General features: G+C 46.3%; 1 protein-coding gene across 3 annotated transcripts in view; it reads left to right on the forward strand.

Annotated features, from left to right (window-relative positions):
* The window catches only part of LOC138357408 (uncharacterized), a 33,376-nt gene extending 16,951 nt beyond the window's left edge, over positions 1 to 16,425 (forward strand). For all 3 annotated transcript variants that reach the window (XM_069314235.1, XM_069314238.1, XM_069314236.1), the window contains exons 2-4: positions 4,183 to 4,237; positions 5,448 to 5,655; positions 15,488 to 16,425. In XM_069314235.1, the coding sequence (XP_069170336.1) occupies positions 4,199 to 4,237; positions 5,448 to 5,655; positions 15,488 to 15,996 (756 nt within the window). In that variant the 5' untranslated portion in view covers positions 4,183 to 4,198 and the 3' untranslated portion in view covers positions 15,997 to 16,425. The remainder of the gene's footprint in view (positions 1 to 4,182; positions 4,238 to 5,447; positions 5,656 to 15,487) is intronic.
* The last annotated feature ends 278 nt before the right edge of the window (positions 16,426 to 16,703 follow it).

Below are 16,703 nucleotides of genomic sequence, written 5' to 3' on the forward strand. Positions count from 1 at the left end.
TACCAATCTGTTTATTCATTCATTATCCTATCCATCCAGTCATCTTTATATCCATCCATTCATCTTTATATCCATCCATCCTCTGTTTCGTCCAACTATGCCTTCATTAGCCAAGCAGGATAGACGGAGGGCAGTTTAGACAGGAGCAGCGGCCTAAGAAGCTCACAAAATGGTAACATACCTAGGAACAGGTTTTAAGCTGGAACGGGAACTTCCCCCTTATCAGTACCGCCAAAACCAGTATTGTACTAAACGTACGTATGTGTGTGTGTGTGTGTGTGTGTGTGTGTGTGTGTGTGTGTGTGTGTGTGTGTGTGTGTGTGTGTGTGTGTGTGTGTGTGTGTGTGTGTGTGAAGGTTAAGTCCCATGTCTCCATGAGCCCATTCTCTTCTAACACCCTATTAATTGGTATGTGGGCCTGCGGGCCGCTCCAAGCAACAGCCTAGTGGACCAAACTCTCACAAGTCAAGCCTGGCCTCGGGCCGGGCTTGGGGAGTAGAAGAACTCCCAGAACCCCATCAACCAGGTAACCCTAACCTTCAACAGCTACACTACTCCCTATTCCAGTATCCATAGCTACAATGCCTTCACTCCCCCATCACCCACAACTGTACTACCAACAATAATTCCGTACAAGATTTTGAGGGGAATAGATAAAGTAGATAAAGGAAGCCTATTATAATTATCCTGCGGAGGGTGACCAATGAACTAGCAGAGTAGAAGAGACCTGTGCTGCTAGCACAGAATCCTTATCTGAAGATACGAGAAACAACATTGATTAAAGGAAAAATGTTTGGAAAGGAATAACTTTATGTGCTTTAAATACAGGATCTGTAACGTGTGGGCCCAAATCCTTAACTGTAGCCTCTGTTTAACTCAACAGTAAAATGAGTACTTGGTTGTAAAAACGATTCTTCGCGGCGGGGATCGTATTCCAGGGACCTGCCCGAAACGCTACGCGTACTAGTGGCTGTACAAGAATGTAACAACTCTTGTATATATCTCAAAAAAAAAAAAACTTACCTTAGGAGGAGCTATTCCTGGTATTAAAAGTGGCAACTCTACTGCTTCGGGGAAGGATGGAGTAACATGACTTTCTTGATTATTTAGTAGGTATGAAACCTGGTTCTTGATTTGTGTAATATGATTTATAGGGAGGGAAAGGTACCAAGAAAAATAGGAGGCTGTCATCATTCCTATACCCAATTCATCGGGTCGGAATCCTACTACTACTCCTCTACTACTACTTGTATAGTACTACTCTACTTGTAGAGTCCTACTCTACACGTACTCTACTTGCAGAGTAGCCTATCAGAGGTGTATCTTCCACAGATCATGGCGACCATATGTGATGATGATATTCTTATTCAATACAAACCGCTCTTAACATAATATATTTGAAACACCCTGTCACAGGTTAGGTTAAGCTTAAGCGAAGAGAAAAACCCAATATGAACATAAATACTCTGAAATATAACACTCGAAATGCCAAGGAACTGAACTGTGTCCAGCAGCATAAGTATTTGAGCACGTATATTTGATACACATACGAGAGTAAAAACTCTTGAAATATATTCCCGCCCGTTCTCAAGGTAAATTCATTACAACGAGACACAACCCCCTTCCTTACTACAACCACATTACTCTCACCCACAATTACACAACCTTAAAAAAAAAATATCCAATAGCCTCACCCACACAACTTACACCCCATACCTACAACTAGCCTCACCCCTATAATCTGCAACTGCATTACCTCAACCCTCACACCACAGCCACACCACCTCCACCCCACAACTTCACCACCACCACCCACAACCAACACCCCATCACTAAGCCGAATGATCACTATAATGAACCCGGATTTGCACAAATTATTACCTCTTTTTGTCTCTTATTTCCGTCCTAAAAACCAGCCCGGCCTCATAAACAAAGGCCAAATGCTCGTTAAAACGGCCACCAAATTCCCCGTTTATGAATAAAAAAAATCACTCTACACACGATTCACAACTGATGACGTTCGAACTATTCTCAAACCTCTGTTCGAATCGCCCCTCCCTAAATGCTTCACCCACGTCATACAAAAGCAAGAACCTAAATACCTGACATAGCCTATTCACACAATTTAATTTTGCAATAATATTAATTTATATATACATATATATAAGAAAAATAAATGTTGAATACACAGACCGTTAATATTGACGACTGCCTTTGGGGTGAGCCATAGGATGAGCCATAACCTAAGGTCAGGTGACTAAAAAACGAAAAATATACCCGAAAACCTTTTTGAAAACCAAAAACCAAAATGGTGGCCAGGCTAATGTAAACATTGTGCTCCCAAATTAAATCCCCCCCCTATTTAACCAATACTTAATGGAGATACCGCTACTGTCATTACTACTACGGACTAGGCTATTGTTAGTAATAATAATAATAATAATAATAATAATAATAATAATAATAATAATAATAATAATAATAATAATAATAATAATAATAATAATAATAATAATATACAAAAAATGATTCATACCTGGAAACAAAGACAAATATATTATCTAGCGTAACGACCCGACTGTAATCACCTCACCAGGCTCACGCGAGGCTTGCTGATGACTGCGGAACTGGTCTCAAGATATAGGAGGGGTCATTGGAAGGTCAACGGAGGGGGGGGGGAGATGTTCCTTGGGGAGGGAGAGATTGTAGGTGAGGGAAGAATTTTAGGTAGCGGGAGAGGGGGGGGGGGAGTGGAGATTGTTGATGGGAAAGCGGGGAGATTGTAGTGGTGGGGGGTAGGTAGGAGGAAGGAAAGGGGGGGGGGTAAGAAATATGGTATGGTAAGCTTGAAAGATAAGAAGGTGAAGAAGAGGTCGGTTAATTTAGCTCCGAACGCAAATGGAATGAAACTCAGCATTATAAGCCTACTGGTCCATACGAGGTCAGAATTATCACTAGTCGAGGCCTGCTGGACAACGCCCACCCTCACTTTGACGCGTTCATTAACTCATGCGTTCATTTCCTAACGGTGCGTTCACTGGTATTGACTCATTCGCTGGTAGCCCACGGCGCGTTCATCGCTGGATAATATTAAGGGAAGCCTAATATTTGTGGGGTGTTTTGCAGATCCACTAAGGCGGCGCCCCCTCCCCCCCCCCTCTTTCACCATCATCCTAGGGGAGGGGTTGGAGGTGAATGGGTGGGTGGAAGGGGGGGTAATAGTGAAGGTGAAGGAGTACAGGTGTGGGAGAGGAAGAGCTCGTGGTATAGGGGTCATGCGAAAAGGTTGGAGGGGGGGAGGGGGGAAGTAGGGGGTCGTGGGAAAGTTTTGGGGGAGCGGGGGGGGGGGGTGAGATACTGTTGTGTTGACTGTTTCGTCAACGGTAAGATATGACTGTTGACCAAACCACACACTAGAAAGTGTAGCGATGACGACGTTTCGGTCCGTCGTGAACCATTCTCAAATCACAATCGACTTGAGAATGGTCCCGGATGGACCGAAACGTCGTCGTCCCTTCACTTTCTAGTGTGTGGTCTGGTCAACATATTTCAGCCACGTTATTGTGACTCCTCGTCTGCATATGGCTGTTCATCTTCCTTTTAATAATATCTTCGGCCCATATCCATTAGCCAACCTGCTTCCAACTGGAACTGTGGTTATAGACCTCGGGTGACAGACGTCGATAACATTTTACACGTACCTCTCCTAGGCGAAGTTACAGCCCCGCTGCTGTGCCACTCCGGGCTCACCATAGCCCGTGCTACTTGCAACTTTTTGTTCCGAGTTGCTGCATCTAAAAACATCAACCTGTCTAGGTACTAGGGCCTAGACAGGGTACTAGTAGCTGTCATTTTCAGCATTAAGGCATAGTCAAACGCTGCCTTCCTTAGTGTAGACTGCAGTGTGAAAGCCGCCATTCCTTTCCTTGGCTGTTACAGCTAGGAAAGGCAGCTTCCTTTCATTTACCAACCTCTTGGGCTGGACGGTAGAGGGACGGTCTCGCTTCCTGCAGGTTGGCGTTCAGTCCCCGACCGTCCAAGTGGTTGGGCATCATACCTTTCCCCCCGTCCCATCCCAAGTGTGTGTATGTGTTTTTTTTCTTATACATGCGCTTTCTATTTTTGCTAAATGGTTAATTTATTGAGATAAAAATGACCAGCCTCTCTCCCTCTCTTCAACAGGGTTCTTGAAGCCGCGATGCAGGAGACCAGCCACTTCCTGAAGGCCGCTCTGCAGGTTAGTGTCCGTTGTCAGGAGGTCCCTGGCCTGGCTGGCGTAGTAGCCGTTGAGCCAGGTCCCAGGGGTCTTGGCCATCACGGAACGGGTCTTCAACAGATTCTCTAAAAGCATATGTAATTTTTCTCCATTTCTCTTTATCCCTTTCTTCCTGTACTCCTCTTCCTCCTGCTCCCCCTTCCCCTCCTGCTCCCCCTTCCCCTCCTGCTTCTCCTTCTCCTCCTGCTTCTAATAATTTGATCTTCACTTCTCCGTGGCTTTAGAGCCAAAATAATACACGTATTCCGGGCCTGAATGTGAGTGATTGGGGTCGAGGAGGTTGTGGGAGAGTGGGGATTGCGTTAGGGGTTGGGGGAATGGGGAGGTGGGTGAGGGCGGAGGGGGCGGCGCCGTGATGGCATCATTAAAACTTGGGGGTCACGGTCTCACGAGGTAATAACGCTCGCCACACGCTGCCTTCGTTTAAAGAAGCTTGTGGCTCGCTTCCTGCTGGGGCCCGTGGCGACCTCGATCTTCGGCACGACCCCCTGGAGCCACGAAGGGGTCTAAAACCTGTACCGGCATGAACACTTATCACGTCATAGTGACGTCACACACCTCGTGCAGACCATATACAAAACAGATTACAGTAGCGATGACGTAGACGGGTGCTTATTTCTATCCGGTCTTAGACCCTACTCCCATGATGGGATAACAAAGTCATATTGATAGCTTGTGTTTTGGCTATAAACGCTTCCTCAATAAGATCGACAGTTTGGTGGAAGAGGTTGAAAGGGTGTGGAAGGGTGTGGGGTGGAAGAGGTACATAGGGGTGGGGGGAGAGTGGAAAAGGTGGAAGGGGGTACTGGGAGTGTTGAACACTTAGTAGTTGTTTGGAAGGTGTGTAAGGATGGTAGTGGATGTGCATGTTTGAATAACCTTCAAAGCCCCTTGACCTTCAACTGAGAGATAGAGGGAGAGAGGGAGAGGGAGAGAGGGAGAGAGGGAGAGGGAGAGAGGGAGAGGGAGAGAGAAAGAGAGAGAGAGAAAGAGAGAGAGAGAGAGAGAGAGAAAGAGAGAGAGAGAGAAAGAGAGAGAGAGAGAGAGAGAGAGAGAGAGAGAGAGAGAGAGAGAGAGAGAGAGAGAGAGAGAGAGAGAGAGAGAGAGAGAGAGAGAGAGAGAGAGAGAGAGAGAGAGAGAGAATCTCTTTACATTCCCAACCTTCCCACAGGTCGGGCCCTGGAGGATAACTCGAAGAGTAATGCTGTTCGTCATCGTCTTCTGCGTGGTGATCATCGTCTTCGGCACCTTCATCCTCAAGACCCACAGATTCGACGACGACCACGACTGGGACGACGACGATGACGACGACGACGACGACGACAAGAAGACCTTCAGCAGCGGCGACTCGGTCATGCTCGTCATGATTGGCCTCTCGGGTGAGAAACACTATCGACCTTTTCTTTGTCGTTTCCAGTTCCAAAAATCGTCTCATTCCAAAACATTGTTTTTCTCACGAAATATTCTTATGTATCCTCATTCCAACATGGCTATTACTGTAATTGTGGTGGGCCGAATATGGCGTGGTGGGCCAAATGTGGTGTGGTGGGCCAAATGTGCTCTAGCCTGTGGTGACTGCGCAGCTTACTGCGCAGTCAGCAAGGCAAGGACACAGGGAACGATTGCTTCGTCATGGGCATGGAACGCACTCTTTCCAGCGCGTGAGAAACTGGAAGAAGTTGCGTTTCTGGCTCGAATACGAGCAGGGACTTAAAATAACCCACGAGTGGGTATGTAAACATATATATATATAGATGCGAGTGTGTGTGTGTGTGTGTGATTAGGTGTTTGTGAGACTTGAATCTACAGGCGTTCGGACACCCCTTGCGCCAGACCTGGCATGATGGTAGAGGGCCTTCAGGAAGAGGATGTAAGTTGTGAGAGATTTCGCCTCTAGCGCCGAGGGGCGTTAGAGGCAGCGGAAAGACTTAGAAACAAGTGAAATTCTGGGTCTTGGGAGACCATAGGGCCCTGGGTTCTCTAGGGCAGCGAGAGGACATAAAAACAAACGAAATTCTGGGTCTTGAGAGACGCCGGGGGCCCCGGATCTTCGAGGGGTCCACAAGACAGGCTGTATATGGAGTCATGGGGGCACTCCGGAAGAGCCTTCATGAGTCGTGATGCTCATCACTTCACCCGATCCTTTGGATGAAGGTCAAGTTGACCAAGAATCCTCCCTACAGGCGACCATTTGGAGTGTAGTATAGTGTCTCTTGTATATAATGTACATTGTTTACACTGAAGTTGGTGAATAGTGAAGATCGTGTCTAGTGATGGTAGTACTATATACTTCAAAACCACAAAACCACTTACTAGTAATTATGAGTATTTTTTGTTTAATTATTCTTATATAGTTATTAATTTATTTGTTTATTATTAATTTCAACAGAGTTTTTGACATTGGAAATAAAAAAAGTTCACGAACCAAAGATTTAGCCGCGTCCGGCAGGGATAAGGTAAGGTCATTATGAGGAGACAGCGCTAAGCCAGCATAAGTGAAGAACACTTGGAAGGGATATGAGGAACTTTAAGCAGTTGAGTCAAGACGGAGGGAAGGCACAGTGCCCAACCACTTGGACGAATCGAGGGATCGAACTCCGACCGGCAAGAAGCGAGATCTCCGCTGGACCAACGACCCTAGTGGCTGGTCTACCAGGGAGAGTAATCCTGAAGGTAGTTCTTCTATTTACTGGATCTTATTACAGGTAGTAGGCATCCATCAGTCTCAGGAGACTATGGTGTTGTGCTCTGGAGTGGCCTCACCAGGGCGCAAAGCCAGGGTAGGTTGATATGGAGGAGAAGCTGTTACCCAGGCAGCAGGTTCTCCCTCTCCACGGCGCCGAAAGTTGATTACAGGTGATCAAGTAATAATTGTAGGTTTGTCAGTTTGGTTGGCTACAAACTCTGCACTTAAGTCCTGGAGGGTATATCTTGAGGTTATCTTGAGATGATTTCGGGGCTTAGCGTCCCCGCGTCCCTCCTTTTTGTTACACACCCCCAGGAAGCAGCCCGTAGCAGCTATCTAACTCCCAGGTACCTATTTACTGCTAGCTAACAGGAGCATCAACCTAAGCTTCTCTATCCCTTTGGTGATGTATGTTATTGTCTCAATAAACGTACTTGAACTTGCACTTAAGCCCTGCCTTAAGACTATCGTTAGTTCAATGCAGTGACTTTTGTTCTTATCATATTTACCTTTCAAACTGTTTATCGAACTGGCTTCGATAATTTCCTCTTATCTGCTCCGTTCCACTTATTTACGACTCGTAGGCTGATAAAGTTCTTTTTGGCATCTCTGATGCTCATCTGTTTCCAGTTTCCAGTTGCGTCCTCTCGTTATATCGGTCATTACTTTGAACACTAGTTCGGTTCTAAAAAAAAGTTCTCTACAATACCCACACTTCCGTCTTGTTTTTGGTTAGAGCTGAGATCTTAATATATCTCCAGCTTACTCGCTTGAATTCAGAGTCTCATTAACTTCGAACCGATAAACTGAAACCACTGACATAGGTCCGAACCAAGGGGCAAATTGCGGACAACGACTTCCAGCCTCGAACCAAGGGACAGAAACCACAAATCATGGTCCTTAGCAATTTTAACCAAAGGACATAAACCACGAACGATGCCTCTCAGCAGCCTCAACCAAAGGACAGAAACCACGAACGATGTCTCTCAGCAACCTCAACCAAAGGACAGAAACCACGAACGATGCCTCTCAGCAACCTCAACCAAAGGACAGAAACCACGAACGATGTCTCTCAGCAACCTCAACCAAAGGACAGAAACCACGAACGATGCCTCTCAGCAACCTCAAACAAAGGACAGAAACCACGAACGATGCCTCTCAGCAACCTCAACCTAAGGATAGAAACCACGAACGATGACTCTCAGCAACCTCAACCAAAGGATAGAAACCACGAACGATGCCTCTCAGCAACCTCAACCAAAGGACAGAAACCACGAACGATGGCTCTCAGCAACCTCAAACAAAGGACAGAAACCACGAACGATGCCTCTCAGCCACCTCAAACAAAGGACAGAAACCACGAACGATGGCTCTCAGCAACCTCAACCAAAGGATAGAAACCACGAACCTCTCAGTAACCTCAACTCGAAGGACATAGGCGACGCGGACCCGCCTGAATACCAGTTCGTAGCGGCTGGCAGGGACGATAATAGCAACAACAGAGCGCTAGGTTCGTTTCTTGTGAGTTCGACCCAACCTTGATATTAGCCAGAATGGTGAGCCGGGGTTGTTGAAATAGTGGGGGGAGGTGTTTGTGGGGGAGGTCGGGGGGGGGGGGCTAGTGTGAGAGTTGGGGGGTGGTGATGGGGGAGTTATGACGTGGTGGGGGAGCTATGCCAAAGGGATAAGTTGGGGAAGGAGTTGTGAACGGAGAGGTATGAGCAGGAAGGAATTGGTTGAAGAAAGAAGACATGTAAGATGACGGAGAAGACGTAGGATGGAAAGGAGGACTAGTGAACGAGTCTAAATAGTAGAGACAAAAAAACATCATCTTACCCAGATCAAATTTTGATCATTCCCCCCCCCCCTCCTCAGAGAAATCAACGACACAGTCTAGACCTTCTCTGACATTCACCTTTGTTTAAAATTACACTCTGAATCTAACCACTTTTTCCCGCCCTTTGCTATGCTGCAAGAACTCCAGTCAGAGTCCAGCGTTTCTTATTCCTGTGATTCCAGAGTGCAAGACGCACACATGAACGCATGTCCAGGCGACAGAGTGCAATAGACGCACACCTGAACACAAGGTTGATGTGACAGAGTGCAAGAAATATAAATGAACTCATCATGAGTAGTTTCACTATAATTCCTAACCCTTAGCATCATCAGGCAGGCATTGGGATTGATTTTACTTCACAAATTTAAAAACTTAAAAAATAAAAACTGGGGGAGAGAGAAGGGGTTGAGGGGAGATGAGGGTATGGAGAATTTACGAACAAGGAAGCAGAGGGAAGGGAAGGTGTGTGTTGAAGGTGGACTAGGCTGGGATGGGCTGGGCTAGGCTAGGCTGGGCTCAGCTAGGCTAGGCTAGATTCAATATGAAATTCTCTGCACTGGCGACTGAAGTTCCACGGGAAGGAGGAGGAAGAGGACGAGGACGAGGACGAGGACGAGGAGAAGGAGGACGAGGAGGAGGAGGGCGTGGTCGCTTCAACTAAGGGTCCTCCTTGGTGGAGGATATAACGGTTTGGTGATCAACTTTGGTCTTATATAAACCTTCCCTTGACAGGGCCAACCTCTGTCGTCCAAGTACCTGCTTGAGGGGGAATTACCAACAGGCTCCTAACTGTCGTCGAGTGGAAACTTGATATTTGGCTCCTGGACATACCTGATCAGCCAGACTGTAGTGCCGACGGTGTCTTGCAAGGAGCCGGCATGACTCATAAGTCACCAAACATGACATCTTGTATTTAGTATTTCCCACGGGAAAAAAAGTGGTAAATAATTATTCTAACTCAAACCTCAAAGGATATCTGGTGTGCCCAACCACTTGGGCTAGGTGGTAGAGCGACGGTCTCGCTTCATGCAGGGCGGCGTTCAATCCCCGACCGTCCAAGTGGTTGGGCACCATTCCTTCCCGTCCCTTCACAAATCCTTATCCTGACCCCTTCCCAATGCTATATAGTCGTAATGGCTTGGCGCTTTTCCCCTGATAATTTTCTCCCTCCCTCCTTCCTCAAGCACTAGGCAGTTTTTTCTTCTCTAAGAGGAGTGTCGGCGTTTCAAGGCCAGCTAGATGACTCTTGCTAAAAAATCAAGAGCGTGATTTAACCGGAAGCCAGGCGGGAACAGCTCTTCTGGGATACATACAGTGTATAGGCGCAAGCAGATGTGACACTGTAGGTCCTTGAGTATCTGACACACACACACATACACTATACAGCGAGTTGTGTGTGTGTGTGTGTGTGTGTGTGTGTGTGTGTGTGTGTCCGTGCGTGCGTTCGTGTGTGTGTGCGTGTACGGTGCACAAATGCCAAATTTAACGGTGGCATTTTGTTTCAAAATAAAATCAAGACACGCAACCTGATTTGTAAGCGGGAATTGAGATTGAGGGCCAGTAAGAGGGGCGCGGCCGCATGGAGCAACTGGACCTGTCGCAACATCCTCCACAACCCAAGAAAACATTGAGCTATGCACCAAATTGGCAACATTTGCAAAGTACCGTCATTACATCGAATAGTATCAATAGCCTAATGTATTGACCCCCACCCCCCGGGCCCCCTTCTCCTATTTTCCTTCATTCCTTTCCCCCTCTCTCCCTCCTCCCCCACACCTCATGTCCACATCGTTGAAAACCATCGATTCCACATTTCATCTCCTGGGGGTTTGAGGAACGTATAGCTTACATTTCCACGTGAAAGAACGAGAGCGATTGTGCCAGACACGGAAGGTGAACGCTGGCTTGTGGAGATCCAGTTTTTTGGGATGGTGTTGGCCGCGATCTCAAGGATTGTTCTTCAGTTCACTCCCTATATAAGTTCCTGCCCTGTATATAGGGTGGACCTGGCCCCACCACCTGCCAGCTGGTCACCAGGGGGATGGGGTGTTACTTCCCACACCTTCAGACTCTTGTATCGCTGGGGTCAGTCCTGGCGGCCAGGTCGCCTTCGTCCTTGTGGTTTCCTTTTTATATTGAGGCCACTTTCGCTTTCAGGGTGTAAGTCGCGTGGTGGTGATGGAGGAGTAGTGGTAGGTGGAGTAGGAGTAGGTGGTGGTAGTGGTGGTGGAGGAAGAGTAGGAGTAGTGGTAGGCGGAGTAGGAGTAGGTGGTGGTGGTGTTGCTGCTACTCACCTACAAGTAACTACAGGGAACGACAGGAAAACGCAGTAATCCACAGCCAGGCCATCAGTTAAATCGACCATATATTGAATTTTAGCGTTGCTTTCACTCCTCAGTAGCTTCATGCCCCGGACCGAAAACAGTAGTGTATATATATAAACACCGAGAAGCGGTGTGTGTGTGTATACCTCTCAGTTTACATACACCCAGAGGTGTATATATATATTTCCTCTATCTCCGTGTATCCACACTGCGAGTTTACCGTTGTCCTAGAAAAGGCTGAGGCCTAAGGTTAACTCAGTAGTTGGTCAGTAAATTAGTGTCACACGACCTTAACAACTCCTCGTAGGAGGTCACGACGCGTGACCTCCTCGTGACCTTAGGAGCGTGTTCCTGCCTGTCACCTGACCTTTGATGTTTGCGTGTGGGTCTTTTTTCGCGTTATGGAATGGTGAAATATTTTTTTATGACGTCATGCACTTCGATCGAGGCTGTTAGTTGTTGGTGAGAAATAAGATCAGATGATGATGATGTTGGTGATGAGTAGGATGTAGATGGTGATGACAATGACGATGTTGATGACAGTAGAGATGATGATGCGACGAAAACATCATAGAAACCATTTTTGAAGTAAACTTATATGAATATAAGTTATGAATATAAGTAATTTATATGAATCACGTTCATATAAGTTACGAAATGACTCCGTCATACATTGTGACCGACCCATGAAAACCTCACTATACACTGCTAGCTCACTTATCTCACATAATTTATATATTAAACATGTAAGAGAGAGTTCAACTCAAGAGATTTACACACACACACACACACACAGCTCACTAGATGAATGACAGTTGAGAGACGGGACCAAAGCGCCGAGGCTCAATCCCCGCAAGCACAACTAGGTGAGTACACACCTATATACATATCTTACCTATGATATGTAGCGTATATACACTCTCAGTATATACGCAAACCATCATCATCATCTATCAAAACACGCCTAACAAGGCACAAACATCAAAGAACATAAATATATATTTTTTACACGAACCAAATCATCACCAACGATATCCTAACCAACAACAAGGGTAAATGAGCGACAGACACAACGACAATAAAAGATTAGCGAGGCATCACAATTACAATCACAATTACCAGCTATTAGCAACCAGCTCACACTCGGGAGAAACGATTTACTACCATCGTCAAGACCAAGCCAGAATGTCTCACATGCACTGCACTAGCAAGCATAACAACATAATAGTTTCTAGAACTGCAAGAGGCCCATATGCTCATTACTTCCTTCACATCACCCTTCTTGTACCTTGTCGCAGTACAGCTGACTAGATCGCGGCTGGGAACATCCAGTGCATAAGTTCGAAGCCTCGTCAAGGCCCCCTTGTGGATTTGTTCCATTCTTAGTTGTTCCGGCTAATTTGTATCCACTTCACCATTACCTTTGAGAATGTTGACATGATCAACGCAACACATCTCTTAGTATCAAACCGTAACACAGCTGTAAAACTGGATTTTTGAGAGTTCAACTTTCTTCTCAATTAAAGATGGGCATGAGGTCGATAAAGAGGATTCGCTCTTAGAATCATTGATATCATCCTTTCTGTCATATTTAATCACATATGTCATATTCAGTCATATTCAATGTTATTTCTGTCATATTGAATGACATATATTTAGAAGAATCATGATGCACATCCTTAAGAGAACAATAATCTATTCCTTTAATTTGACATATATTAAGTTGAGTTGTTGTGAATGTATTTCCAGGACGCCTCACAATATTGTTTACTAATCAACTCATCTGGCTACCTCAGATAATTTAGAGAAGTAGTCTGAATGGATTGCGCCACTAGTCATAGTCTCTTTAGCAGTCAACAAGTATATAATAATGTCAATCAACCAGATATGAGATATTTTACACACACACACACACACTCATTTACACATTTACACATACCCTTTACACGTAAAGTTATCACTCAAATGTTATCATTAGTTATCACGCTGGACCTTAATTCCGTCTACTGAGAAACTGTCCTTCCCTCACCCCTACATGATCCCTCTATGCCCCTGGGGTTTTAATTGTTAATTGTTCTCTCCATAGGCAGCTGTACACATCATGCTCATCCTGTGAGCGGTAGCGCATAAAGGATTACAGGGGTTACAACAAAGTTTTAATCAGCGGGTATTTTGTAGTATCCCATAAAATCCTAGAATTAGTTTCCTGTTTTAAATTTCACTCTAAAATAGAAAATGATGATCATGGAATGGGAAACTATGGTATCCAAGCTACTGTAGTGTAGCAAAGCAATTGTCGCTAAAGGAAAACCAAAAAGAATTTAAGCCTCCTATAATATATATATATATGCTTATATGGTACATACACACACAACAAAAAAGAACAAAAAAAGAAGGGAGAGGGAGGGGATATGATAGGAACGTATAAAATATTCAGGGGAATTGACAAAGTGGAAATAGATGAAATGTTCACACGTAATAATAACAGAACGAGGGGGACATGGGTGGAAGCTGGAAACTCAGATGAGTCACAGAGATGTTAGGCAGTATTCTTTTAGCGTGAGAGTAGTGGAAAATGGAATGCATTTAAGGAGCAGGTTATGGAAGCAAACTCTATTCAAAATGTTAAAGCTAAGTATGATAGGGAAATGAGACAGGAGTCATTGCTGTAAACAATCGATGGCTAGAAAGGCGGGATCCAAGAGTCAATGCTCGATCCTGCAGACACAAATAGGTCAGTACAAATAAATGAGTTCACACACACACACACACACACACACACACACACACACACACACACACACACACACACACACACACACATACACACACACACACACACACACACAAGACACGTAGATATCCCAGTAACCTTTGAGGCAAGCTAATATTATTATTTAAATTACAATTGTTGATGTGACAAATAAAAATTAATTATATATGCTAATTAGATCATATCAACGCTACAGGTAACAACATAAATGTTACTAAACTTTATAAATATTTAGATATTTGTTAGTTACATTAAAATGATATTTGATATTTAGATAATATTTAGATACTAGTGATAATAATATTGCACGAGAAATAGTGATATTATTTGCTTTAAAATCCTAGTGACGTTATCCCATTTTCGCGATTTTGCCACTGTAAAAAATGCAGCTTTGGGCCATGGACCACATACCCATCCGGTGGGCGGCCATGGACCCCATACCCATCCGGTGGGCGGCCATGGACCCCATACCCATCCCGTGGGCGGCGATGGACCCCATACCCATCCCGTTGGCGGCCCCTGGGCCCCATACCCATCCCGTGGGCGGCGATGGACTCCATACGCATCCGGTGGGCGGCCATGGACCCCATACCCATTCGGTGGGCGGCCCTGGACCCCATACCCATTCGGTATGAATGGGTATGGGGGTCCCGTGGGCGGCCATGGACCCCATACCCATCCCGTGGGCAGCCCTGGGGCCCATACCCATCTTGTGGGCGGCCATGAACCCCATACCCATCCCGTGGGCAGCCCTGGGCCCCATACCCATCCCGTGGGCGGCCCTGGACCCCATACCCATCTCGTGGGCAGCCCTGGGGCCCATTCCCATCCCGTGGGCGGCCCCTGGACCCCATACCCATCCCGTGGGCAGCCCCTGGACCCCATACCCATCCCGTGGGCGGCCATGGACCACGTACTCGTCCTGTGGGGCGGTACCGGAAATAAATGATTGCAGAAACACAATAGCCTCAGAAATTGAACCATAAAATTCATTTCCCAAAATAATTTACACTCTTGATAAGGCAGTTACAGCTTAATGTATGTTTATCTTACAATGAGTTCGAGGACGACCACAAATACAGTCTCCAAACTAAGCAAGAGTTACATCAAGGTTGTTGCATAGAAAACACCAGCCTTGTCGAGGACCTGTTGATGCACAACGCTGCTTTGCCCAATCTGCTCCACCACCTTAGTGCGTCAGGGATCTAGTATCGTAACTCCATTGTCCCGTTTATCACGATAAAAAAATATAATTCCGGTATGTTTTTTATTTGCACAGACGTCATTAGCATGTTTGCGTGGGGTGGGGGTTGGGACGGAGAGTGGGGGGGGGGGGAGGGGAGATGAGGATAAGGAGGGGGATAAGAAGGTCGGAATGGGCAAGGAAGGGTGTAATGGGTGCGAGAAAAAGCGACCGTTTGGTAATGGTTTGTATTATTTGTTATTTTAAAGGAAAAAACAAATATATGGCAGTGCCACGCGCCAGATTTGGCATCGTCACATGATCTGCAGTCTTCACTCTGTAGGGTTTGGCACTGTCAATTATTTCCTTTCCGTCAGACCATTACTCTATCTTCCCTTCCTCCTTCAGGTATGGCTGGCCTGGTGACCCTTGGAAGCTGCTTCATGGCCACCTCCAACAGTCCCCGGCAGCTGGGAAGCGACTCCAACTCCCCAACCTCCTCCGTGTACACTGTGAGTGGGGGCGCAGTGCCCCCTGTCCGGCCCCACCAGCAGCTCTCCCCCAGGCCCTCAGCCCCAGAGTCCGACCAGGAGCCCTACGCCGCTACCCACGGCTCTAACAACAACAACATCAAGATGCCCCTACCCCAGCACACCAACGGGTACCCGCAGAATCCCAGTTACCCGAGGAATCCACACTACCCGCCCGACCCGCCGCCCAGTTACTCCGCAGCCAGCTATCCTGTGGGCGGGGCACGGGTGGTGGGGAGGGCAGTGCCCCACACCGCCCTGCGGGTAGTGTCCTGCCCGCCCACTCTCAGCACCATAGCCGACCTCCCGCCACCCACACTCAGCACCATAGCCGACCTCCCGCCGCCCTATTCCGCCACGCCCGCCCACAGCCCAACGAGGCGGTAGTGGCCACTCCGGCGTCCCTCTCTTCATCCACTCTCGTCATACTACATATCATCGTGATAGTCATTTGTTTTATTGTATATAAGGTACATGACTGGCCTCTGGAGCATGGCAATAGGTATAGTGAGCTGGGATGTGCGCTGAGGGCGTTTTGCTGTGTGTAGAGTGCGCAAAGTTGAGATCAGAGTGCACTATGCCCTGTGTAGAGTGCGCTATGTAAAGGGCAAAGTATGCTATACAGTGTGTAGGTTGTACTCTGCTCTATACTAAGTGCCCCGTGTAGAGTCAACAGAGAATACAGTGCTCTATACCCGTGAGATATCTCTATGTCGCTCCAGTGGTGTGTGTCTTAGACATTAATCTTCCCTAGATTTAAGAGACTTAAGCTTCCAATTTGTAAAGACACATATAATATATATATTAACTACTGTTTGCATTGCCATTTTAATGTTCCTACCTATACAGTGGATTATAAAGAAGTGTTGAATAAATTGTATTTTCATACGTGTCTTGTGCAAGTGAAATGCAACAGAAGCATTTTATTATACAAGATATTTTGCATTATGTTAAAATGATTTTATTTGTTATTTTTGTGATATATTTTTATTTTGCTTTTAAGACATTGATGCCTAACCATTTGGACTGGTCGGTATAGCGCTGTAGTGACTTGTAGCAGGTCTGCGTTCGATCCCCGATGGTGCAAGCGGTTG

Source organism: Procambarus clarkii, chromosome 78 (genome assembly GCF_040958095.1).
Source record: "Procambarus clarkii isolate CNS0578487 chromosome 78, FALCON_Pclarkii_2.0, whole genome shotgun sequence".
NCBI lineage: Eukaryota > Metazoa > Arthropoda > Malacostraca > Decapoda > Cambaridae > Procambarus > Procambarus clarkii.